Here is a 25,579-nt window from a genome sequence, read left to right on the forward strand (position 1 = left end):
ATATATATAAAAAAAAATATCTGTGAAAAAGTGAAGTGATTGAGGAAAAGTAGAAAAAGACAAGAATTTCTGGCTTTCTATCTTATAAGTTAACATGCATCAACGTAATAATAAAATCAAAACTATAAGGCTGGAAGATACATAATCTTTTGAAAATGTCACCTGAATCATGTCAGTCACCTTATTAAAAACTTGCAGAGTGCCTCCTTGTTAACTACCAACTAAAAGCAATCTTCTCAGCTGTGACACTTAAGAATTTGGTGCTCAAGTAACCCAATAAAAAAACAGACATGGGGCTTCCCTGGTGGCGCAGTGCTTGGGAGTCCACCTACCGATGCAGGGGACACGGGTTCATGCCCCGGTCCGGGAAGATCCCACATGCCGCGGAACGGCTGGGCCCGTGAGCCATGGCCGCTGAGCCTGCATGTCTGGAGCCTGTGCTCCGCAGCGGGACAGGCCACAGCAGTGAGAGGCCCACGTACTGCAAAAAAAACAAAAAACCACACATTTCTCCAAAGAAGACATATAAATGGCCAACAAGCACATGAAAAGATGCTCAACATCATTAGTCATGAGGGAAATGCAGATCAAAACCACAATGAGATGCCATTTACACACACTGGGATGGCTATAATTAAAAAAAAAAAAAAAAAGGAAATTAACAAGTGTTGGCGAGGATGTGAAAAAACTAGAACCCTCAGACACTACTGGTGGGAATGAACAAATGGTGCAGGTACTGTGGGAAACAGTTTGGTGGTTTATAAGTTAAATGCAGAATTACTAAATGACCCAGCAATTCTGCTCTTAGGTATACACTCTGATCAAACCCAGCTGAGTTCCTAACTCTTTGGAACTCCTGATCACTCGAGTTATAACGACTACACCAGACAGCTTCATTCTGTAGCCATTTAATTAAGTCTGCTTTCTCCTTAGGACAGTAAATTCCGAGAGGTGAGGTGTCATATAAACTTTTCTGTGACCCTCACAGCTCCTGAAGGCACTCTGAAGGTATTCGTGACTGTGTAGTGGTTACTGATTTTTAGTAACTATTGAAATAAACTTTGTTGTTGGCATTTCTGAGGTCTGGGGCATGTACAGGGCATGTCAGAAGTAACAAATAGAGTCAAGCATATTAAAATCTATTTAGATACCTTTGTTCTTAAGAAGTTATTACACTCTTGCTCCACATTGTAATTTATAATACGAGACACTTCTTCCTGCCAAATCTTCAGACCGTAAATGTTGACATAGTCCTGAATGTATTCAAAAGAACGATGGAACCCATCCATGGTAGCTCCCAGCTCTTTCAGCTTTGGCATCAATTCACTTGGCTGTGCATAATAAACAGAAACCTATTATATTGGCATAGACTGTCACCCCCTAATACCTACATTAGACTTTAAAGGATACCCCAAGTGAGAGACCGCAGTGACGGTTTGGGACAGCTCTGGAAATACTCATTTCCTACCTCATCTAGGAGGAATGGTAATTTATGCCAGACATCCAGCAAAGAATAGATTTCATTCATTTAGAAAGAAAGCCTCATATAAAAGAATATATAAAAACTGAATGTCAGTGATTTCTCTCATATCATTTGATGACTCTAATCTTAAGAGTTAAAACATTTTAAATTGAATTTACTGATGTGAAAGGTACTCTAGATGTAAATTTAGGGCCTATTCTTTTTCTCTTGAGAAAAATGACCATATTCCCAAAAAGATCAAGCAAAAGAAAAAATTACAGCCTTTATAGTGCCAATCTGTTTTAGGTTTAACAAATTCTTTTCGCTATGAGAAGGAACCCAGAATCACAAACATCAGTTTAATTCTTAAACTTGGGGATCAACAGGTGAAGGAAAGGACTGGTTTTAAAAAGGATTTTCTTATAATATGAATGGATTATAATATAGGATCAAAAAGCATATCAACTGATTGTACTGAACATGATATAGTAGATATATGTGAGAAGGTAGGAAAGGTCTTGTTCATAACAGTTAAAAATGGTGTTCTAGAACATTTTGCAAGCCGAGTAGAGGGAAAGGACAGACCCACTTTGGTGATCTGGTACCTTGGCTCGAGGGTTGAAAATCAATCCCCTATGAAGAGCAAAAGCCACACGCTTAACCAGCTCCTTCCTTATTCCGTCCTCCAGCAGTTGTTTTGGGTCCACCTAAGTGCAAATCGAAAAGCAATAAATGCCAGGAAGGAAAAGCTCAGTCCTGAAGAAATCTGGAGGAAAGATAGTTTCCAGAGTCCGCAAGGGAGCACTTTCTATCTCATTACTTGACAATTAGGATTTCTTTTTTGATTTTGTACAGCTTGTATAGAATTATTAAAACCTGTCACCTCTGTAAGACTTGGTTTATCTCAGTAAAATTCATGATAATTTTACATGACATTTCAAAGATGGTGGGTATGGAAAGTTTTAAACTGCCTCACATTTTAATCATTTCATTAAATGTTAAAAGTGCCTCTTCTCATCACCAGGAGGAAGTGGTAGATTGAAGGGCCTGCATCTGAAGTCAGTGCACATGTCTCCTGTGGAAGTTATCTGAGGGCATCTATAGTCATATGAGCAAAATCAAGTTTGGGGTTGGACCACTGAAGATTTAACAATTCTCTTTTCTTTCAGTATTCTTGGGATGCTGTTAGTAATCAGGGAGATAAAATAGGAAAGCAACTCTGCTATCTAACTATATAGCTTATTTTGCTGATTCTTTTTTTCTGTAATGAGAAAACTTTTGTTATTCCCTAAAAAAGTCTCTTGTCAAATCCATAAAACATCAAATAGTTTTAACACACTCCTTTGAATTCCCTGAGACTTGTTTCTTTTACTTTTAAATTTGTCAAGAGCTATTATTTTAAAAGTTATAAGGACAACTGATGTGTTCCATCTGGGTTTGATAGTATTTAAATTTCAAGGAAGATAATTGGAATGAAAAAGTTGCTGAAAATACAAAAGCCAGAGGAACTTGTTGGACTACAGCGTGACCATGCAATCAGTAAGAGCCAGACTGTGTAGAGATAACAGGTCAAAGGCCTTGGGTTCTTCAATAGACAAATTGTAAGGAAAGAAAGGAATGAGGGAGAAATCTGAGGGGTAAATCAGCCTTAAAAGACGTATATTTTTTGAACGGCAAGTCTGAACTAGTGTCTAGAAATTTATTTTTGGATAATAAAACTAAACAGAGAGACTGGGATTAGGTCAAGGCCCATGAGGAGGATCCTGTGGTGGGAGCTGGCAGAATTATATCTCTGGGCTTGAGTGGTGGTGAGAATGAGTGGTCTTTACCTTATAATAACTGATCAAGCTACATAATTGTTTCTGTAGCTTTCAGCATCTGTGCTCTATTTTACAAGAGAAAGGTAAATTATAAATAAACATAGTCAATGAGAACAAAATCAAAGAAGTAACATGAAGTTTCCAAAGAAATATTCCTTATAAAAACAGATTTAGTGGAAAACAGTTAAATGTTTTATGAATCTCATGGTCTTAAATGGCTCTACCCAGTTCTTCCTAGACTTCCACCAATCTGTGGAGTGCTCCCAGGGAAGGGAAAGACCCCTTCACACAGCCCCTTCCTCGCACTTCTGTCCACACCCCCTGTGGTTAACAACAGTTAATAGTTTTCATATGGATCCTCCAGACCTTCCTGTTAATTTACATACGTATTTGTCCTTAAATATATTTAATTTAAAAAACTATATGGGATCATAATACATACATATACATACACACAATTCTGCAATTGCTTTTTTGGAATCTCCAAGTGGTAAGTTTTGGAAATCTCCTAGTGGCAAGTTACTTTTGAATGGCAGCAAAGCAATCCACAGTATGAATGCACCATGATATATTTAGCCATTCTCTTACTCATAAAATGTCTAGGTTATTTTTATTTTTTTGGCTATATCTAACAATGAATATTATATGTATATCCCTGTGTATATCTCACTTGTTTTAAGTCATATTAACTAAAGTGAATTTAAACTCTTTGTAAGGGTTTGAAATTGATCCTTAACATTCAAAGGTTAAAGATTAGTGAAAGCCACAGGATCCCACAAAAAGCCCTGAGTTGTTAAACTGGCAGAGACAGTCTACTAAGTTTGAATGAGGTCAAGATGATATTCCCTCTGCTTTTATTATCTGAAAGATTCTGGCAAAAGACTTACATTTTTCTTAAGCAATCCTTTCTTTGATAATTATTGCTAATTATTAGGTTTCATTACATCCTACTGATCACTTTGCATTTAAGACTAACCTGGTCCTAGGATTTATCATCATTTAAGGATGAGTTAGGAGTGATAACCTGTGTGTGTACTCTCTGAATATCAACTGAATTAAACTGGCACCAGGCCTAAAGCATGTTTAATAGAATCTATTAATATTCCAGGACTACAATGGTATTTCTTTAACACATTTCCAGAAACCACATGGTAAAGTTCTGTTTCTATTTAGGTTCATTTCCTATATTTTCTTGGATTTCATTAAATGTTATATCGATGAAAATTTTTTTAAAAATCAGAAATGTTAAGATTTTGCTGATATCAGACAAATGGAAAAATAAATAAAAGCACCATGAACTGTGTAAGTGGGTCACATCACATCACTAGTCATTTTAGGATTACAAATTAAAACAGCAATGAGATACCACCTTAGACCCCTTTGGAGAACAAAAATTAGAAAGTGGATAATGGCAAGTATTGGCAAAAATGGGGGAAGATACACAGGAAACAAGTCATGTGAGGAGGCACTCTGGCATTACTGAGACAAAGTAAGTACAAATGAGCCCGAAGACTCAGTGACCCACTCCTGGGCAAGCAGATTTCAGAGCAATTCTTACACAGGTCTGTGCCAGGAACATGTTCAGAGATGCTCATCTTGACACTGTTTATGATAACAGGAAGCACAGGTGTGAAAATGAGTGGCATAGGTGTCTGTGCCCTGGGGAACAGTTAAGTAAAATGTGGAATTCTCTGCAGCAGTAAGAAATAACCAACTACCTGATCCACAGCAACATAAATTAACTTCAAAGCAGTAACTAGTGAGAAAAGTTGGAAAAAGAATGAGACTTAGAGAAGAATATGATTTAGATAAATCAAAACCATGTGCATACATAAAATAACACCACTTGCTAAAAATAAGGATACCTGCATATTTATGGAAAGAAATCAAACATATAGAGTAGATGCTATGGGGCATGGGAATGGGCATGGGCATCCAGAAGAGAAGGAAATAAAATAAGAGAGGAGCTTGCATGCATCAGTGATGGCAATGGCGGGTGGTCAGAGGGGTACAATGATCTCAGCTCTCTGCACCTGGGGTGCAGTATAAAAATACTAAAAAGAAAGGCTGCAGGCAGGGAGGGGAGAAACAGTGACTGAGCGAGCTACTTTGCCTAAGGGAACTGAACTATTTTGTTTTCTTTGTTATTACAAAAATTCAATAAAACAGATTTTTATTAGAGTTAAGGAACTCCTGGGTGTTATGAAAAATAAGGATTATAATGCTGTCTTTTCCTCTGTCAATGAGTAAAGTGAAGATGTGATATGAGTAAAGTGAAGATGTGAAAGCTGCATGTGAAACAGCGAGAGGCATAAGATGGTAACACTACCCCACAGGATAAATTCTGCAATAATCCAAAGGATGGAGACTCTTACTACGGGGCCACAAAGGCCAGCATTAAAACCATTACCTTGATGATGCCGACCAAAGTTGTTTTCATCATTAAGATGCCTTCAGTAAAAATGGAAATAGCATGAGTAAGCTTGGCAACCTTTAACAAAGAAAAAGAGGTTAATGACGTACTTCTCGTAAACGACCCATCACTTCTACAGGAAGCTAAAATAACTAACAGTTCTGGAATGGGCAAAGGCAAGAGAAGAAGCGTGCAGCTTTAGGACACCTGTGTATACACGTCCTGGTCAGAAATGAGGTTCTGTGGTGTTGACCACTGTTAGACATACTGGGTAACTGAGTCAGAAGATGTTAAATCGTTCTTTACCCTTTGACCAATCATTTCCCCTTCTTTGGGCCTCAGCATTTCATGCATAAGATGAAAGCAGGACTCAAGTGATATGGATGATCCCTTCCAAAAAGAAAAGGCTCAAGGAGATTTTGAGAAGGTAATCTCCTTCTACTGCCATCCACATTCTTTTCAAACAACACCAGGAGACATTGGTAAGGTCGACTGAGGCTGTACTTTTGAGTTAGAATCAATGTAGAAATTCTGAGCTTGACAATCTCAATTCCTGATGTAACTTTTGGAGTTGTGTCAGAGGATATGAAATTGATGCTTGTTATCACATTTTCACATTTCACTTGATTTTATTTTTCACATCTTTAAGTTCAGGGAAAAAGAAAAGCAGACGTGTTTTGGGAAGAACAATTTCTGAGGCTGCTTAACTGTGGAGTGGCCTTAAAAGTCTGGCTGCAAGAAGTGGTTCATGGAATATGGATTACTTTGAGCCACTGATTTTGTGTACAAAGCAGGAACCTGAATGGGAAAAGTCTAGGCAATGTAGCCCAAAGAGAAAAAAAGGTTGATGTGCTGAGACTATTCAAAAGAAAAGTAACCAGCTGAGCTCTACTCCCTCTGAGAACATTCTGGCAGGCGAAGCCGTGAATGACACCAGGACAAGTTAACGAATGAAGGTACAATTGCACTAAAATGGCAAAACCTGGTTATTGTTGGGAGTGTGGAAAAAGATCAATAAACCAGAATTGATCCGGTGGTCCTGGGGATATGGCAGGTGACACGGACCTGTGCTATTTCATGGTTTGGGGGTTTAAAAATCAAAAGGCAGAAGTCAAAGGGACACAGCACCTCATATCGTGGGCCAAGCTGGGCATAGTCCCTCAGCTTGTCCTTGTCCAGCCGTGTTGGCACTTCAATGATATCGTGGGTCTGAAGCTTTATGATCTTTAGAAGAGAAGTAAACATGCTTTCCGGAATGATCTGCAAAACCTTTAATGAAAGGGAAAAGAGGAAAAATCAAATGAACCTCTATTTTATTTCTTAGCTGGTAAATGGTATGATGACAGTAAGCACAGTGCCCGTGTATACGAACAGCGCTTCGTCTGCAGGAAGGGCTGCTAAGGGCCTCACAAGAGCTATTTTAACAACTGCTCTCAGGCACAAGGCTACTTTCCTTCAAACATTAATTGCTCACAGGATATAGAGCTCATTCTCATAGAAATGATGCAAAAGATGTATCGTTTCCACATTACAAATTTCTAAAAGGCTGAGGTTCAGAGATGTTAAGTAACATAGCTGTAGAGCACTCAGCTAGTGACACAGGAAAATTTGAATCCAGGCCTGTCTGGCTCTATGCTACACCATAAGTTGTTGAAACAAGGACCAAAATGCTCCTGAAAACTTTGATTAAGTTCCAACTAGAATGTGCTGGATCTAGATCTAGCTCTTTTACCAACTATGACTTTGAAGAAGTCACCAAGATCTCTGTTTCTCCATCTCTACGCCTATAAAATGGGGGCTAATACCATCAGCATTTAAAAAATAGGTATGAAAGTTTTTTGAAAGTAAAAACACAGCTGCACACCCACAGTACCGGTAAGAATAAGTTTATTTTCAGGTATTGCAAATTTCTGGAATTAAGAATAACGGAAAGGTATACCACACTACTATGTATAAAATAGATAAATAACAAGGACCTGCTGCAGGGAACTATATTCAATCTCTTGAAATAACCTATATACATGTAAAACTGAAGCACTTTCCTGTACACCTGAGGCTAACACAACATTGTAAATTAGCTATACTTCAATTTAAAAAAAAAAAGATAAGGGAAAAAAACACAGGTGTACTTTTTTCAGGGCCCCAAGCACATCACTTGTATTTAAAACAGCAGTTGGTTTGCCATTAAAATAAACATCACCTTGATGCATTTCTTACCTTTCTCACATAGGATACCAATTCGCCAGAATAATATTGAGATACACTGAGAAGGTCAGGGCTATTTGCTTGATTAATACGGAGAAGGGGCAGGTCAAGGGCAGAGGCAAGCTGGAAGGAAAATAAGATGTATCTGTTTCTGTTTCAATAAGTCCTAGAAATCTCTCTTTTTCCAGAAATAGTAACATACAACAAAACTCTCGGGCTTTGCCCAAAAGAGAGCAACAACTACTGAACTTCATCAGTGTCATTCATAGTTTCTGACAAGATACAATTTTTTAAAGTGACAGTCATCTGCTACAGCAGTGGTTCTCAAATTGTGGTTCCTGGACCAGCAGCAACAGCATCACCTGAAACCTTGTCAGAGATGCTGATTCTCTGCCCCACGCAGATTTAGTTAATCAGAAACTCCGGGGCTGGGGCCCAGCAATCTGGGCTGTGACAAGCCTTCCAGGTGATTCTCCTGCATGCTCAAATTTGAGCCACTGAGCTACAGAAGGCAGCTACTCCTCTATGGAAATCAGACATTCTGATTGATGGACTACCATACTGGGTCTAATCTAAGATGACATGGCTTGTAAGAAGTGCCATTATTTTATGCACTGCTCAAAAAGAAAAAACATGCTGACAACTAAATTATGATATGCCATCAATTATACAACACATCCCAATTACAGAGATGTTAAAATATGAAAGTGCACCTCAGAATTGATATATATGGTAATTCCATCAGAAGACATTGAGTAAATTATCTGTTCATTTATCACGAAATGAAATTACCTTGAGAGAAGGGCCAATCTATGCCCGTGTTGCTTAACATTATTCCCTAGCCTTTAGAGGAGATCCCAGATTGTAGCAGAGGCTCAACAAGAATTTTTTTTTAATGAATAAAAGGATTTTATTCATGTCTAGGGAATAAAGGACCCATAGGACACACATTTTTAGTATCCTGTAAAACTTAAAAAAAATCTATTTCTTGGGCTTCCCTGGTGTCGCAGTGGTTGAGAGTCCGCCTGCCGATGCAGGGGACGCAGGTTCGTGCCCTGGTCCAGGAAGATCCCACGTGCCGCGGAGCGGCTGGGCCCGTGAGCTATGGCCGCTGGGCCTGCATGTCCGGAGCCTGTGCTCCGCAATGGGAGGGGCCATGGCAGTGAGAGGCCCGCGTACCGCAAAAAAAAACACAATAACAACAACAAAAAAATCTGTTTCTTCATTTAAAAACAATTTTCTCTAAGACACTCTAACTTCTATTATTAATTCAAACTTTATTTCCAGCATCTTTTGCAACTATGCTCTCATGAAAAACTTCCTAACAATTTTCAGTCTATAAAAATACTTAAATTAACCAACTTTCTAAAAGGGTGAAATCTTGAACTGAATTAATGAATGAGGTAATAATGAAGGCCAACTCTTCCCTAGTAACTGAGAATGCAATCTTACTGTTATCTGCTTACCTTTAGGAATGTAGCTCTGAGTTTAGTGACCATGGATGGGTTTACCCTTATGCTCTCTTGCATGATAGATGTGAAACTATAAAAAGAGATAAATGGTAAGGAAACATTCATAATGGCCTTCATTGAGGACAAATGCCAGGCTGTCCACATTACCTGTCAATTAACTGCCAAGCAAAAGAAAGGTCCCCAACGATCTGCATTGTGATCAGGACCTCCTCTTTAATGTTAATGGTTCGGATCATTTGGTGGAGAAACTTGCGAGTATCAGCAAGAAACTGACACACTTGCAGATTTGATTCCAACTGGTGAAATTCTTGAACCTGAGTTACATAAACACACTGGATTTTAGAATTCTGAATGGCCTGTATAGTGTTCACTTTTCCTTGAAAACACTTCCAATAAAGCGCACTACTTACTAAGAATGTCTTGGCAAAATTTTAATTTCAAATTATAATTTCAGAAATGTACAAGCCAAGTCAGAAAACAATGCATAATTTCTAAGATTAGAAAATGTTCCACTATTTCTTATCCTGTACATATATGATGTAATAAGCAAATATTCCCATTTTCCATTTCAGTATCAATAAACATGTATTGAAAAATCCTTCTAATTCTGAAAATTTGCAGGATTGTTAAAAAACAAAATAAGTCACATCACAACCAAGGTGCTGGCACTTGCACATTTTTAAGTTCTTTTGATGGGCTCTTTAAAAGAAAATAATGATTCCACAGCGTTTTGACATTTTAAGTACATAATTCAAGGGGCCTGGGCTATATGCCAAAAGAAATAATGCAAAAGAGAAAAAGTATCAGAGATTTACAAAGTTGTTTATAGTGGTACTACAGACTAGAAAATCCTAAAAACAACCAAAATAGAAATAGCACAAGTGAGCAATTGTTCTGGAATAGCTAGGGAAACTGGCATGCTAACAACGGAGCATTATACTGTGTTGCTGTAATAGTGGCCATCCTAAAATCCTTGCAAAAGTAAGAAAGAGCCTATAAGAAAGTCTTGCAAGTGAAAAAAGTCTTGATGTACACTTATATCAATTGGAAAGGGTTCCAGATGAGGATGGATGATGTTTCATATAATATATATGTTTATTGTTCTGATGCTTTTACTTATTTTCCTGGTTAAACATACAATTAAACTTTTAAGAGTGTGGAGGTATAGGAATTCCCTGGTAGTCTAGTGGTTAGGATTTGGTGCTTTTACTGCTGTGGCCTGGGTTCAATCCCAGGTCGGGGAACTGAGATCCCGCAAGCCACGTGGTGTGGTGAGAATTTAAAAAATAAAACATAAAAGGATATTATAAAAAAAAAGAGTGTGGAGGTATAATTCCTTTTTTTTTGTACAATCATTTTTAAGTAGATAAAAGAAAACTTTTTTACAGAAAAAATACATCACTTTAAAGCATATGATCGTTATACAACTATTCCCATTTTTGTGTATCCATCCCTTTCCAGGTTTTCTCCCCAAGGCACACACTTTTTACAAACCTAAAAGTAGCGCATACAGTGCAATTTTGTTTTTGCTTTTACCTCCTTACCACAGTTTTCCCAATGTTTCTATACTGTCTTCATAATTTTTTTTTCCAAGACTACACGTTCCTGCAAATTGAAGTATCATAATTTTTACTACCATTCTCTTTATTATTGTCATTTAATTATTTTCGCAATTTTAGGGCACTGCATATAATATTACAGTGAACACATTAATTTATATTGCTTTTGCTTCAGATAAAATATTCTCTTAAATATATTTCCAGGAGCAGACTGCTGGGTAGGTCAAAAAGTATGATTCATGATCCGAGAACTGTCATTTAAAAAGACTTTCCTTACCTCTTCCAAAGCCTGTATTAGTTGCACAGTTTTTCTGCCCGCAGCAGTAGAATCATCATAATTTAAAGACAATATTTGTTTTGAGATCTCTCTGAACCAAGCTTGAAGATTTTCTATTAATACAGAAACAAGAAAAGACTACTGAAATTCCAGAATTCCTGCAGTGGTAGCTTTGAATTTAATTAAGTAATCCTTTACAAATCTAGCTCTTAAGTCACAGAGCTTTTAATATGTACCTAACATTGGTCTTAGGAATTTTCCAAACAACAAAAATGCCTCGGGCATGTGACCTAGTAGAAGAGATGAAACTTTCTATATAAATAGCTTAGTTTATAACACCTGGCAGAAAAGGGTTAAAGGCCCAAGTTTTGGGTGGACCAAAAAGGGCCTTTGGTTTTTTAAGTAAAAATAAAAGACACATTTTTCATTTTCACCAAGAACTTTATTGAACAACGTAATCACACTTCTGTTCCACTACTTTCTGCCAATTTTCAGGCAACTTCATAATTCCATCTTCCCAGAACTTTTTATGTTTTTGAGCAAAGAACTGTTCCAGGTGCCTTTTACAGTCTTCCAGGGAACTGAAAGTTTTTCCATTAAGAGAATTTTGTAAAGACCGAAATAAAGGGAAATCCAAGGTGCAATGCCAGTTGAATACGGCGGATGAATCAGAACTTCCCAGCCAAGCTGTAACAGTTTTTGCCTGGTCATCAAAGAAACGTATGGTCTTGAGTTATCCTGATGGAAGATTATGTGCTTTCTGTTGACTAATTCTGGACGCTTTTCGTCGAGTGCCACTTTCAGTTAGTCTAATTGGGAGCAGTACTTGTTGGCATTAATCATTTGGTTTTCCAGAAGGAGCTCATAATAGAGGACTCCCTTCCAATCCCACCATATACACAGCATCACCTTCTTTGGATTAAGACCGGCCTTTGGTGTGGTTGGTGGTGGTTCATTTCGCTTGCCCCACGATCTCTTCCATTCCACATTATTATACAGTATCCACTTTTCATTGCCCATCACAATTTGTTTTAAAAACGGAACGTTTTCATTACATTTCAGTAGAGAATAGTATGTGGAAATACGGTCAAGAAAGTTTTTTTTGCTTCACTTATGTGGAACCCAAGTGATTCACATAACCAAGCTGGTGCAACTGACTTTCAACTTTTTTTTAAATTGATTTATTTTTGGCTGCCTTGAGTCTTCGTTGCTGTGCGTGGGCTTTCTCTAGTTGCGGTGAGCGGAGCCTACTCTTCGTTGTGGTGCACAGGCTTCTCATTGCGGTGGCTTCTCTTGTTGCGGAGCACAGGCTCTAGGAGCACGGGCTTCAGTAGCTGTGGCACACGGGCTCAGCAGTTGTGGCGCACGGGCTTAGTTGCTCCGCGGCATGTGGGATCTTCCCGGACCAGGGCTGGAACCCATGTCCCCTGCATTGGCAGGTGGATTCTTAAGCTCTGCGCCACCAGGGAAGCCCAGACTTTCAACTCTTGATTTGGATATTTTGAGTATGTTGGCTATCTCCCGTGTGGTAAAACGCTAATTGTTCTCAATTATTGTTTCAATTTGATTGCTATTGAATTCAACTGGTCTACCTGACTGAGGAGCATCATCCAGACAGAAATCTCCAACACGAAACCGCGCAAACCACTTTTGACACGTTTGATCAGTCACAGCACCTTCTCCATAACTGCACACATCTTTTTGTGCGTTTCAGTTGTGTTTTATACCTTTCTTGAAACATAATACGCCGCAAATGTTGTTTTTCTTCCATCTTCAATATTAAAATGGCTATTCAAAAATTCACCAACTTGTATAAGTCTTTTTTTTTTTTTTTTTTTTTTTTGGCGGTACACGGGCCTCTCACCGTTGTGGCCTCTCCTGTTGCGGAACACAGGCTCCAGACACGCAGGCTCAGCGGCCATGGCTCACGGGCCCAGCCACTCCGTGGCATGTGGGATCTTCCCGAACCGGGGCACGAACCCGCATCCCCTGCATCGGCAGGCGGACTCTCAACCACTGCGCCACCAGGGAAGCCCAAAGTCTTTTTTTAAATGCATGCTGATGTGACAGGTGTCACATACAATCTAACAAAATTGTTTCGAATGAAGTTAAAGACAACTAAGTGCTACTAGAGCCACCTTACGGAAAAAACTGAACAAACCTTTTGGCTCACCCAATAAATGTTGTAAACTGATGTGTGCAAAGACAGTAGTGCAGGTGGGGAGGAGTCAGGAAGGAACTGAAGGATGTGACACAGAGTTAAGAAGATGGGTAGAGGTCTGGACAGGCAGAAGGAGGGAGAGGGAAAATTTGTCCCTAGATGAAGAGATAGACATGAGCAGAGGCTTTGGGGCAAAATGACAATGGCACGTCTTGGAGGGCAAAGAGGGACCAACATGCAGGAGAGTGAAGTGTGAATGGTGAGTTGTGGGGAGTCTGAATGGATTAGGTGGCGCCATTTGCGCTCACAAACCAGCCAGGCATTTCTCAAGGCAGAGATGGGGAAGGCCATTAACATGCTCTGAGGACCCTCAGTGAATCAGGCCAAGTTTTAAGCTTAGTCTCATTTAATTTTCACAAAAATCTATGGAGTAGGAATTAAAAGCCATTTCTCAGATGAGGAAGCTGATGCCCAGAGATATTAAGAACTCTCTGCTGCGTCACACAGTTACTAAATGGAAGAGCCAGGACATGCAAACCGTCAAAGGCTTCACTCTTTTCACCTCACTAAGTTGATTCTGTAACGGTTTTTTGTTTTATCAATGGAATGATTTCACTTTAATAAAAGCACTTAAGGGCTTATAATCTAAGTTATTTTAAGAACTGACATAAAGAACTAGCAATAATTTTAAAGATTTTTTTGTAGGACCGAGGGACAGCTGTGTGGTATCTTTTTTTTTTTTTTGCGGTATGCGGGCCTCTCACTGTTGTGGCCTCTCCCATTGCGGAGCACAGGCTCCGGACGCGCAGGCTCAGCGGCCATGGCTCACGGGCCCAGCCGCTCCTCGGCACGTGGGATCTTCCCGGACCGGGGCACGAACCCCTGTCCCCTGCATCGGCAGGCGGACTCTCAACCACTGCGCCACCAGGGAAGCCCCCGGAGGGACAGCTATGGAGTAGCTAAAAGAACATAGGAGGTAATGAGTGAGATACAGGCTCTGGACCTTTGTTACCCTCGGCAAGTGATTATAAAATAATAAAGATGTTTATCTCACAGGGTTGTAAGGATCAAATGAGAAATATCTGTGAAAGTACTTCCTAACTGAAATATGCTATAGAGCCAAAAAAGTATAAGATATTGTTTTGAATAAGCTTTGAAACATTGCTGGTATTTATAAGAACTTAAAAGAGACTAGAATACAGATTAATGTGTCTGATTAGACAACTAATCTGGTTAGATTGGTCCTGGTGATTCTTTGTTTTTTAGATACAATATGCTGACCTGAAAAACATGTTGCCAATTTATATCACACCACTAAAAACTGCTCTAGTTTTTCCAACAGGAATATGAATGAAATTTGGACATATTTTTTGACCAGCAACAAATAAATCAAATACAATAGTCGTAAGCTTGTATTAACAATAGTAAAGCTTTTTAAAATAAAAATCTATATTATTCATCAATTCTACTGTATAATTAACTTTATCGGAAATAAATCTGACAGTTAAAACAAATATTAAGCATCAAAAAAAATAGTTTAATTTGTCACCTTAAAATTCAGAATGGTCTTTCAGGGGCAATTTGAAAGGATCCTATCTATAGGACAGGATCCTTCAAAAATCTGAAGTGATACCACAACTTTCCTATAGATAAAATTTCCTAAAAGAAGCAAGATTAAAATTCTTAAAGTAAAACTTGAGCTATGTTGTTTCAAAACAGTCTGCAGGTCCCCACTTGTGCCACTAGATGGCAGATGCGTCAGTGAAGAAGAACCAAATAGGACTGAACACAAGACTCTGAGATATCATTTATGCTAGCAGTCATTAATATTCTTGGGTGAAGTATCCTTCTGAGAAGACCATGAAAGTTATGCCCCCATCCCCATGCACATAAAATTACACACTAATGACACACCAGTTTTGCATACTATGGTGGTGGGGGGAGGATATGACTCTATAAAATACTATTGTATTTATGAACCGGAGTACAAGAACCCATGATTTAGCCCAACCTCTTACTTCAAAGATAAGAAACCTGAAGTCCAGAGAGAATATGAGATTCTCAAGGGAGCACAAGGCTAGAGCAGCCAAAACTAAACTTCTGATCTTCATTAGCAACATCCCAGCATCCAACGAGGACACAGTAATGACTTTTTACTCTGCTGTTTTCTAATAATCTGTGTATACTTTTCAAACACACCAATAATTCCTCTTCAGCAATTACCATTTTTCTCCACTCTGGTTAGGGGTTTCACTCCTGAAAAGACATCAGCAAGCTCCGTCATCCGCTCTGAGCCCTCCTTCTTGTAATGTTCCCATTTGGCCTGCTTTTCTGAAAGCATTTGCTTGAACATCTGTTGAAGAGACAGAAGAGATTTGCTGATTTAAGAGAAAATCCAGCTTAGGCAGTTTACTAAGAAAGCCTGAGAGAAACCCAATTTATTATAAAAATAGGTGCCTAACATCAGTCTGATGCCACCTCTTAAGCATTACTACTTTATACAAATTGAGGGGCAAAAGCTAGACCATCTCTAAGACAGTGGCTCTCAGACCAACTGAGGCAAGGCGAGTGTTGGTTCTGAATTGGCATTAATGTCTAGGGCTAGTTCCTGAGGCCACCTGATCCAAACCCCCAAAGTTACTTTTACAGAACCTGGACATTCCCAGGCATCTGTGATTTTTATTATGTCCATAGAGGCTTTTTTAGGAGTAAGACCAAGCCCAGAATTTCCTTGACTGAACTCAAATCCTTAAGGTCCTTAGGTCAACCTTGTTAAAATGCAAACTACCACCCTACTTAGGCCCTTTCCAACAGGTTCTCATGGCTTTTAAGATGAAGACTAACACCCCGCAAGGCCCAGTGCAGGCTGCCCACCTGTCAACCTCACTGCCTACCACCTTTCTCTTGCATTCTCTCCCCTGCAGCCAACTGGTTTTTCAGATCCTTGAACTGGCCAGGCTCTTCCCTACCCAAGAGGACTTAGACATAATCTGTCCTCTCACTGGGATGTTCTTCATCATGCTTCCCCATCTTTGTCTTAGCTAACTGACAGGTTCCTTCCTCAGCTCCCTTCTGAAACTCTTGCTTCTCTTCTCAGGGAAGCTATCAAAGCTAGGACAGGATCGTTTATTTTACGTACCCAGAGACCTATGTTCCTCTCCTATAGAGCGTATACCTGCTTTTATTCATTTTGATTTGTGTGATTCTCTGATTACTGTCCGCATGCCTCATTAGACTGTAACTTCCACCATCTGGTGCTTTTCCTATCACTGTATCCCTAATGACAGTAGGCACTAAATGCTTGTTGTTTAATCCTGTCCTTTTCCTATAAGAATGATCTCAGACAGCTAGAATCTGTAGCCTGAATCAGAGACACAGCTATAAAATCCTAATCTTTAAAAAAATTTTTAAGCATAAAAAAACTAAGACTTTGGTGATTACTGATTCAATATTTTTACCTCTTTGAGTATAAACTCAAATTGTGCAGTATCCAACAGCAATTGAAAGAGGATCTTGGGATTGTACCTAGAGTCTGTTAGAATCTGGTCCTTGATTTGACGAAGGCGTTTGTTGTTTGGGTCACAGGCTAGACATGGGAGAAAAGAGTTTCCAATTTATTAAATGTGTAGAAAATATCTATAATAAATAAGATGAATTCTTAAATACTTTCATTTCCCTTTTAAGCATTTAAAAAGTAATAAGCAAAATGTATATCAATAATAGGTAGTAAAATAAATTATATTACACCTATGCTATGGAGTATGCACAACTGAACTGTTAAATATGACATTGAATCTGACATGGAATGTCATCGTGATGTATTGTTGAATGAAAAAAGCAAACTGAGAACAGTGTTGCCAAATTTTTTAAGCGTTGTGTGGGTGGTTTATTATCGATTGTCCAATATGATGGGTCGAGCCTTTTGGCACCATTTCCTAAGTGCGTGGCCTCCTTGTGTCCTGTTTGAAGCTGCTTTTGTTTTAAGCATTGATCTCTGCCATTCAACTATGGACAGGTGTGCAGAAAAGATTTAACACAGCAGGCCCAAGACTGTCGTCTTCAAAAAGGCTTGTTTGCAAGGCCGGCTCTTGGCTGGCATTAGGGAATGTGGATTTTGGGAGTTCCCACCATTTTGAGAACTGGTAAGAATAGCCCACCATGCTTTAACTCTTTGTACAATGTGGTTTATTATGAACACTTGCTTTCCTCTGGGAGTTTGGAATTTTGTTACCTGCCAGGTAGAGGCTGCCTTGATGAGCCCCCAATAAAATCCTGGGCACTGAGTTTCTAATGAGCTTCCCTGGTTGACAACATTTCACACATATTGCCACAACTCATTGCTAGGGGAATTAAATGCATCCTGTGTGACTCCATCAGGAGAGAACTCTTAAAAGCTTGTGCCTGGTTTCCTCTAGACTTCACCTCAGGCACCTTTTCCCTCTGCTGATTTTGCTTTCTATCTTTTTCCTGTTACAAATCATAGCCATAAATACTACTATATGCCGAGTCTAGTAAAGCATTGAACCTGGGGTGGTCTTGGGGACCACTGATACAACAGGGAAGCAGGGTTACCCACACAAAGATGTGGCACCTCCGAACAGGAAGAACCAGACCTGAGACCATTCTGCTCTTTGTAAAGGCATGACTGGCACTCAGCTTTCTAGATTATCCACCACCTAGACCCAGAGAGCTTATGGCTACTAGGCCAAGTTCACAAAATTAGGCAGTGATGACCCAGGGATAAGACACCAGATGTCTTGATTCCCTGGTCAGCCTCTCAGTTGCCAAGCTAAATCATTTCAAATAAAATAAACATTATATTAAAAAAGTATATAGGATAAAAAATACTGATATTTACTGAAATTGGCTTATGGGGTCAATTATTTATGTAAGAAAGAAAAAGAAAATAGGATAAGGTAAAATGTTTACAAGTAAAAGCTACTTAGATTGCAAATAAAGTCAAAATAAAAACTTTAAGACAATAAACACTGTCAGAAAGTTCACAGCTGATAAGGTACAAGGACCCTGATAGTTGCTCTAATATCACCCGTGCTCATTCCTGCGTTCCAAGCCCTCCCATCAGCATCTTAGGAGGTCCGGCATGTACAGAACGACCAGGCTTTCCGAGCACATGTCAGTGGTGTTTTTGGTGCTTCAGTCACTCCTGCTTTCCAAGCCCTCCCATCAGCATCTTAGGAGGTCCGGCATGTACAGAACGACCAGGCTTTCCGAGCACATGTCAGTGGTGTTTTTGGTGCTTCAGTCACGGTGAAGCCCGAGCAAGGCTATTTTACATGTTGATTTCCAAGTTACTCCATCAGAAGGAGACTCATGACAACCTGGAGGAGGGCTCAGTTTTCACGGGAAACTGCAGAGTTCTGATTTACCATGCATTCTCCAGAACTCCCTAGGAAGAAATATATTGGCACTGATGACACTGATCACACAGAGACAATTTTTCAGCTTCATGTTTGCCTAACTTAAAAAAAAAAAACAGAAAAAAAAACAAACTTGGAAGGAGTTCCACTTGTCTTTATATTAACTCTAATTCAACAAGAAATCTTCTGATACTAATTTGCTTTCATTTTTGCACAGGAGACATCACTGTGCATTAACAATTAGCTGCAGAGAGTTAACAGGAGGCAATATGAGAAATCTGCGCCTTCCTTTTTGCACGCCATGGCCAAAACACCATAAAAGCTAAATAAGCAGTTACTTTCCTCACATATGACTCACAACCAGATAGGCAAATCATTTGATTCTTGTAAATTCTGACCTTGTGCAATCAGCTCAGACAACTGCCAGCTCAGAAATGGAAACAGACGTGGCCGAAGAGAAAAGCAGAGAACCCTGGCAAGCCGAGGCTGTCCCTGGCAGGGGCCCAAATCCAGGAGACCACTGGCTTCCAGAACGTAGGCACGGCTGTCAGGCACAGTTGTCCAGAAGACAAAGAGGAGGCTAAGTCACTAGAAACCCACAGTTGCCTTTACGACAGGATAAAGAGAGGGCTCGAGTTGTTTATATGCTTCAGAATGTAAGACTTTTGGTAAAGAAGATTACAAGCTGAGTCAACGTAGTAAAATCCTCAAATAAGGACTGGATTTCATGTTAAACATAAACTCGACTAATTAAAGACTAGTCCACTAGATGACTCGGCCCTGTATTCATGCTGAGAGTAAACTGTAAATTGGAGAGAGATCTAGGCCAAGAATCGAAATGATGAAAAAAACAAAACAAAACAAAACTGGAAAGCAGCATTTGTGGGAAAGATTTAAGCTGGAGATTTCTGGTGTGAAGAGGGAAGGCTGAAGAGAAATTCCATGTTTTCAGAGAGATGAAGGATGAGGAAGTCCACCTGCTGTTCTCACCGCTGACCGCTCACAGGATGCAGAGACAGGCGGCAGCTAGAGGAAGCATCAAGGGCATCTTGCCTGGAGAGTTTGGGAGACGGGGCTACTGTGTTACCGAGGTAGGCTGCAGGATTATCTGGCGTGGACAGTTTTCCTTTGAGAGACACAGTCTTACTTGAAAGAACAAGGAGGTGTTGAAAGTGGGACCAGGGTAGGTGCTCAAGGAAAGTTAGTTGAGTGAAAAACAAAAAGCAGAGGCTTGGCTTTCCAGAGCTGCTGAATGACACCACTCTTAGGGGAAGGAGTGTGCAGCTCTGGATGAGGGAACTCTTTAGTAATTAATATTGATCGAGCATTTACTAAGTATGAGGACTGCGTCAGCTCCGAATAAGCTCAGGTATTAGTCCAACCTACTTAACTTTGTACTATTAAACCAGGGGTTTTAAACTCATGGGCTTAGGGAATTCCTTGGCGGTCCAGTGGTTAGGACTCTGCAATTTCACTGCCACAGGCCCGGGTTCAGTCTCTGGTTGGGGAACTAAGATTCTGAAAGCCGTGCGGCAGAAAAGCTCCTGAGCCTGATGGCTAATAGGGTCTCAGAGAGGATCATGACCCAGAAAAGATTAAGACACCATCTACCATAATTAATCACCCGGGTCTAGCCAGTTCCTCAGCCAAGTGGAGCCATGTTTCTCTGTCTGTCCAAAATCATACTTTTCTTCCATCATTTCCCCAGACTAGAATTTCTTCTGCTTTTTACTATAAAATCCTATCAAGGGCTAGTCAGCTACTGTCTCCTCTGTGGAGCCCTGTTAGACCACCTCTGCCCTTCTACCCCAAGCAATGTTTCTCTTCTGCTCTGGGCTCCGGACTCAAATCCTACCAACTATTTTACACATCTGGCTGTTAGGTGCTGCCTTGGCCCTTGTTATTAGTTTCCTATTGCAGCTGTAACAAATTACCGTAAACTAAGTGGCTTAAAAATGACACAAATTTATTCTCTCATAGTTCCAGAGGTGAGAAATCGGAATGGGTTTCACTAGGCTAAAATCAAGGTAGCAGCAGGGCTGTGTTCTTTTTTGGAGGCTCCAGGGGAAAACATTTTTTTGTCTTTTCCAGCATCTAGAAGCTACCTGTACTCATTTGCTTGTGGCCCTTTCCATCTTTAAAGCCAGCAATGGTCTACTGAGTCTTTTTCATGATGCCATCTGTCTAGTTCTGACTCTTCTGCTTCCAGAAGAGTCCAGTTTAAGGATATCCCAGTTTAAGGACATTTGTAATTATGCTGGGCCCACCGGGATAATCTCCTTTCTTTAAGGTCAGTTAATTAGCAACATGAATTCCATCTGCAACTTGAATCCCCCTTTGCCATGTAATATAACATGCCCACAGGTTCCAGGGACTAGGCCATGGACATCTTTGGGAGGGTGGGGTGGGAAGCCATTATTCTGCCTACTACAGATCTGCAGCTATACTTTTTCATATGTAGATATCTGATCTCCTCAGTCTGACCAGTGACAAGCTCCTCAAACTTGGGAGGTAAATTTCCTCATATTCCCAAGCACCTAACAGGACCTGACACAGGGGCTGTTCAGGTGGGCCACTGCTTTATCCAAATTGACACAAAAATGACTAACTTAGAAAAGCAGCTTGATTCTCATTGAAGGGCTAAACCACTTTGCATCACGCAGCAGATCTGGGTTCGGACGTCTTTATATGGATGAATACAGATGGTCACACCTTTTCGTGCGTTACCTGAGTCTGCAGTATGAAGCATCAGCCATCGAATGGTGACATTGCAGTCTCTCAGGCAGTTCAGAAGCCTCGGGATGTTATCCAGAACCAGATCCTCCCTCAAACAACCTTCTTTCAGGAACTGCTGCGCTTGTGCGTGCGCCCTTTCACTGACAGTAGCGTATCTGCTTGCCTGTGAAAAGAAAAAAAGACCTGAATTACATTTCAGAGAAAGAGAGAATCACTTATCTTGAAAGTGAATCACACTCAAAAGAATCCCTCGACAAATAGTAACATTTCTATATGAGACAAACAGCACACGGACTGTAGTTGATAAGGCTCAAGGGCAAGTAGCTTATTGGATATTTTTGAAAAGAGCACTGGACTTAGAATTGAGAGACTAACATCTAGAAATATTGGTGTGACTTTGGATTTAACCTCTGAGTACTGGTCTCTTCAAACGGAAACTGGAGAACTGGAGTCGGTGGCTCCTGGTGTCACTTCTATTCGTAACTTGGATGGAAAGAGACACAAAGGCAGAAGCTAAATTGACCGTTCTTCCTATTATTATCGACAAACAAGGCAGAGCAGAGCAGAAATACTCAAAAGGTGAGTTTCTACATATAAAAGCTTAACAAAAGAAATACATCTCAGCATATCAAAACCGACCAGCCTTTTTGGAAATTTGGTCATTCTGCTTTACCCAAAACAAGAGTTAAATGGTAAACATCATTAACCTAGTCAGGTTAGTTTAAAACAACCATAAGATGTGGCACTGGAAGCCTCTGAAGAACTTCTTGTAATGTCACGAACAAGAAGATGTGATTTTGGAAAGGAATTTCAGTCATGAAAAATTAATGCTCTGGGGCCAGTAAGTATGGGAGCGCCACGTTCTCTAATATATTTCTAGGGGATGTACCAAAACTGAAATTATTTTGTGCATTATTTATGGGATTCAATTTGTTTGAATAAAACATGCTGAAGTTCCTTGAGTCAGTATTATTCTATGCACATTTGGAAACTCAAAAACTCAGACAGATAGGCTGAGGAAGATAATCACTGTTTGGAAATATCAAGTATGCTCCCCAATAAGAAGATTTTATTTCGATTCTTCTGTTTACTCAGGTATTTATTTCCTTTTTCCCTGGGTTCTCGTCAGAGACAGAATATAGCCATTTCAACTTTAAGGAGATGCCTGTCTTTAGTCTTGTTGCTTACTTCACACACCCGAAATGATGAGCTTAAATTACAGTGAAAGGGTGTATTGTCCACATCCAGTTACCATCTTCAACACTCATCCTACTGATGAAAACATTAAAATTCTAGCTACTAGTGAAGGGAGCTTTGTCCATGAGGACACAGTCTTTAAGCAGGAGTAAATGAAGTCACCTGGGGCCAGATGTCACACTGGTTCGTTCATTTTAGGGTGCTGAATCTTCCTCAGGATCCAAGTCTCCAATTTATACAGCCCACATAAGTTAAAATTCTACAATTACCTCTCTTATTCCGATGTGCAAAATTCACCTTTCATTAATCATTGCACTAAAATGTCTATGCATCTTCCAAATCGCTTAGGAAATCTTCTTAGCTCGTTTCCTACGCCATTAAAGCTGGTGTGCAGTTGTTTGAGAATCCTCCCGATTAGCCAGAACCTACCTGTTCTCTGACGTTTGAAAGGTCCAGGGTATTGTTTAAAGCAGTTTTTGCAGCTTTGTAGGGTTCCCAAGCATCTGCTAGATTAACTGTGATCCCCATGTAAATACTAATTACCTGAAAGAGACAATCATTCAGGATTTGTTAAAAATCTACTCGCTTCAAGGCAAGGGGCTGGGAAAATACAAAGTTATAGAAGACATCACCCACTCCTTCAAGTTTAAATGCCGTTCCAGTGAAAAACCAAGATTTTCCAAATATACAGGGAAGTGGTTTTCCTTATGAGCACTTGGGAACAAGAGTGACTATTAAATGTTGCTATTCATGGGAAAATAACTAAAACAAGGTTTTCCTTTCAAACTGCTGTGTGTAAGATTCCTGGATGAATAAAAATGAAAGGGGAAAGAAAAGTAGACACTTTGACTGGAACAGGGGTTTTCCCAAACATTTTCATCTCACCTTTATACTCTTAAAATCAAACTAAACTTGTCCCCCAAATTTCTGTGAGCAGAGTGGCACTGTGTTTCACATTCATTCTTTTAAAATTATATGCAGTCCCTCTTTATCCCTATTAATATTCTCCTTTAAAACTCTTTGTGGTCTAATATTTTCTCACTAGCTTTTTAATGGTTGGCATTTGTCTGGCATATCTTTTATTTTATTTACTTTTAAAAATTCCTTTATTTTCAGCGTGCCAGGGTGCTTTTTCAGGAATGTATCTTGTAAGTATCATGTAATTGGGCTTTGACCTTCCTTAATACTAAAAGTGTTTCTGAGTATAACATTATGGACAGAACCTCTTTGTTAAGCTTAGGCAAACGAAGCCAGACTCTCGGAACTTTCCTCTTGGCTACTCAACTCCCAGCACATGGGTATGATTCATTTGTGGATAGGAAGCATCATCTCCTAATCGTAGGCTGCTCTTCTCCCCAGTAAAGCTCCTCATTCAGGCCCCTCACAATAGCTGGTAAGAAGTGAAATAAAATCTGCTCCCTGAGGATGTGATCCAATTCACTGTCCTCTGTTAAAACCTCTATGTGCAAAGAAAACATTTCATACATATTAAGTATAATGTCAGTCTTAAACCTTTAAGAATTAATATTTTTAAGTGAAATAATGTTTAAAAAGTTACAAGCACATCCTTGCAGTAATGTAAACCTTGGCCTCATTAACTTTAGCTTATAGATAAAACTTACTATAAATGTGCAATTCCTATTCACAAAGTGACAAATTAGGTAAATTCTGCTAGCTTAGATTCATAAAATAGAAAAGAATAAAGAAATGCTTATGTAACTTAGTTGAATCTCAGCAGCTAAAGCGAGATACATTTTAACACGAGGTTTAACCTTGAGACTATCAATTTAAAGAAAAAAAAACACAAATGGAAGCTTCAGGAAATTTTACTGACTGATTTATTCCTTCCTGATTTATAAAATTCTCGACAGGCTTAAAGTAATTTTACTTAAGTGAGTTTATGGTTTCATTATTTCAACATTATGACCTTTGGATTACAGGCCAAAAGAATGGAAAAATCAGTTCTCCGGCAAGCTTATCATAGAGAAAAAAAAAGACTAATAGCAATACTTGCCCAATTATCTGGAAAGTATTTATCCACTATCTCTCTCATTTTTGCTTGATGGGTATGAAGAATGGAAGACTCAAAGTAGAGAATTACATACAACATGGCGGCCTGATTTGCCAGAGCTGTGCTCCGATGTTCTGGCAATGGATACGCTGAGACCTGCAAGGCAGAGACCAGACCAGGAGAGGCAGATGTTAGCAACAGCTGAACTTACATGTGCCAAGTAAATGACCTAGTTCTAGGACACATCAGCCTCTCAAAAGTCTGTCTCCTTTGAGGATCCCGGGCACTGGAAACAATTCTCAGATTATGGCATTGGGAACCAGGACCTTCTTTCTTATCTCTAGCCACATGACATTCTCTTGACTATCCTTGACTCTGCTGCAATTCTAACTCTTTTCCCTAAAAAAAGAAAAAAAATGTAACCCTGCGTCTCCCACTAGTTGTCCATTTCTGAGTCTCTCCCATCACAGACAAGCTCTTAGAACTGATAGATTCCACACTCACTGGTGCTCTCACTTCCTGTTTATTCTTCAACTCACTGACATTTGATCTCCACCATCACCTCAATGGAACTCCCTAGGGCCACTCATAACCTCACAGTCAGCTAGTTCAATGGACTCTTTTTAGCACTCTCACTTAAATTCTCTGAGGAATGAAATTCTCTCCTCCTCTGGTTTCCCAGACACCACTCTCTCTTAGTCTGCATGCTGTGTGCTCTCCTTCTCTCTGTCTTTCATATGCTGCTACGTCCCAGGGCTCCACTGCCTCAAGTATTAGGAATCTCTGGCTCCACGTAGTACATGGCACCTCAAGGACCATGAGCAGAAAAGGGAGGAAATTATTACAAGGACAGACACAGCAATGCCTCATGGAGCCCACGGGCAGGAA

General features: G+C 39.7%; 1 protein-coding gene across 2 annotated transcripts in view; it reads right to left on the reverse strand.

Annotated features, from left to right (window-relative positions):
* The window catches only part of WASHC5 (WASH complex subunit 5), a 55,436-nt gene that overhangs the window by 16,460 nt on the left and 13,397 nt on the right, over positions 1-25,579 (reverse strand). For both annotated transcript variants that reach the window (XM_007456060.1, XM_007456061.1), the window contains 13 exons: positions 24,695-24,847; positions 23,110-23,223; positions 21,475-21,646; positions 16,828-16,955; positions 15,593-15,722; positions 11,209-11,321; positions 9,520-9,686; positions 9,367-9,442; positions 7,913-8,023; positions 6,824-6,964; positions 5,693-5,773; positions 2,068-2,169; positions 1,152-1,331 (listed from right to left, as the gene is read on the reverse strand). In XM_007456060.1, the coding sequence (XP_007456122.1) occupies positions 1,152-1,331; positions 2,068-2,169; positions 5,693-5,773; positions 6,824-6,964; positions 7,913-8,023; positions 9,367-9,442; positions 9,520-9,686; positions 11,209-11,321; positions 15,593-15,722; positions 16,828-16,955; positions 21,475-21,646; positions 23,110-23,223; positions 24,695-24,847 (1,668 nt within the window). The remainder of the gene's footprint in view (positions 1-1,151; positions 1,332-2,067; positions 2,170-5,692; positions 5,774-6,823; positions 6,965-7,912; positions 8,024-9,366; positions 9,443-9,519; positions 9,687-11,208; positions 11,322-15,592; positions 15,723-16,827; positions 16,956-21,474; positions 21,647-23,109; positions 23,224-24,694; positions 24,848-25,579) is intronic.

Source organism: Lipotes vexillifer, unplaced genomic scaffold (genome assembly GCF_000442215.2).
Source record: "Lipotes vexillifer unplaced genomic scaffold, Lipotes_vexillifer_v1.1 scaffold84, whole genome shotgun sequence".
In the NCBI taxonomy this organism is placed as follows: domain Eukaryota; kingdom Metazoa; phylum Chordata; class Mammalia; order Artiodactyla; family Lipotidae; genus Lipotes; species Lipotes vexillifer.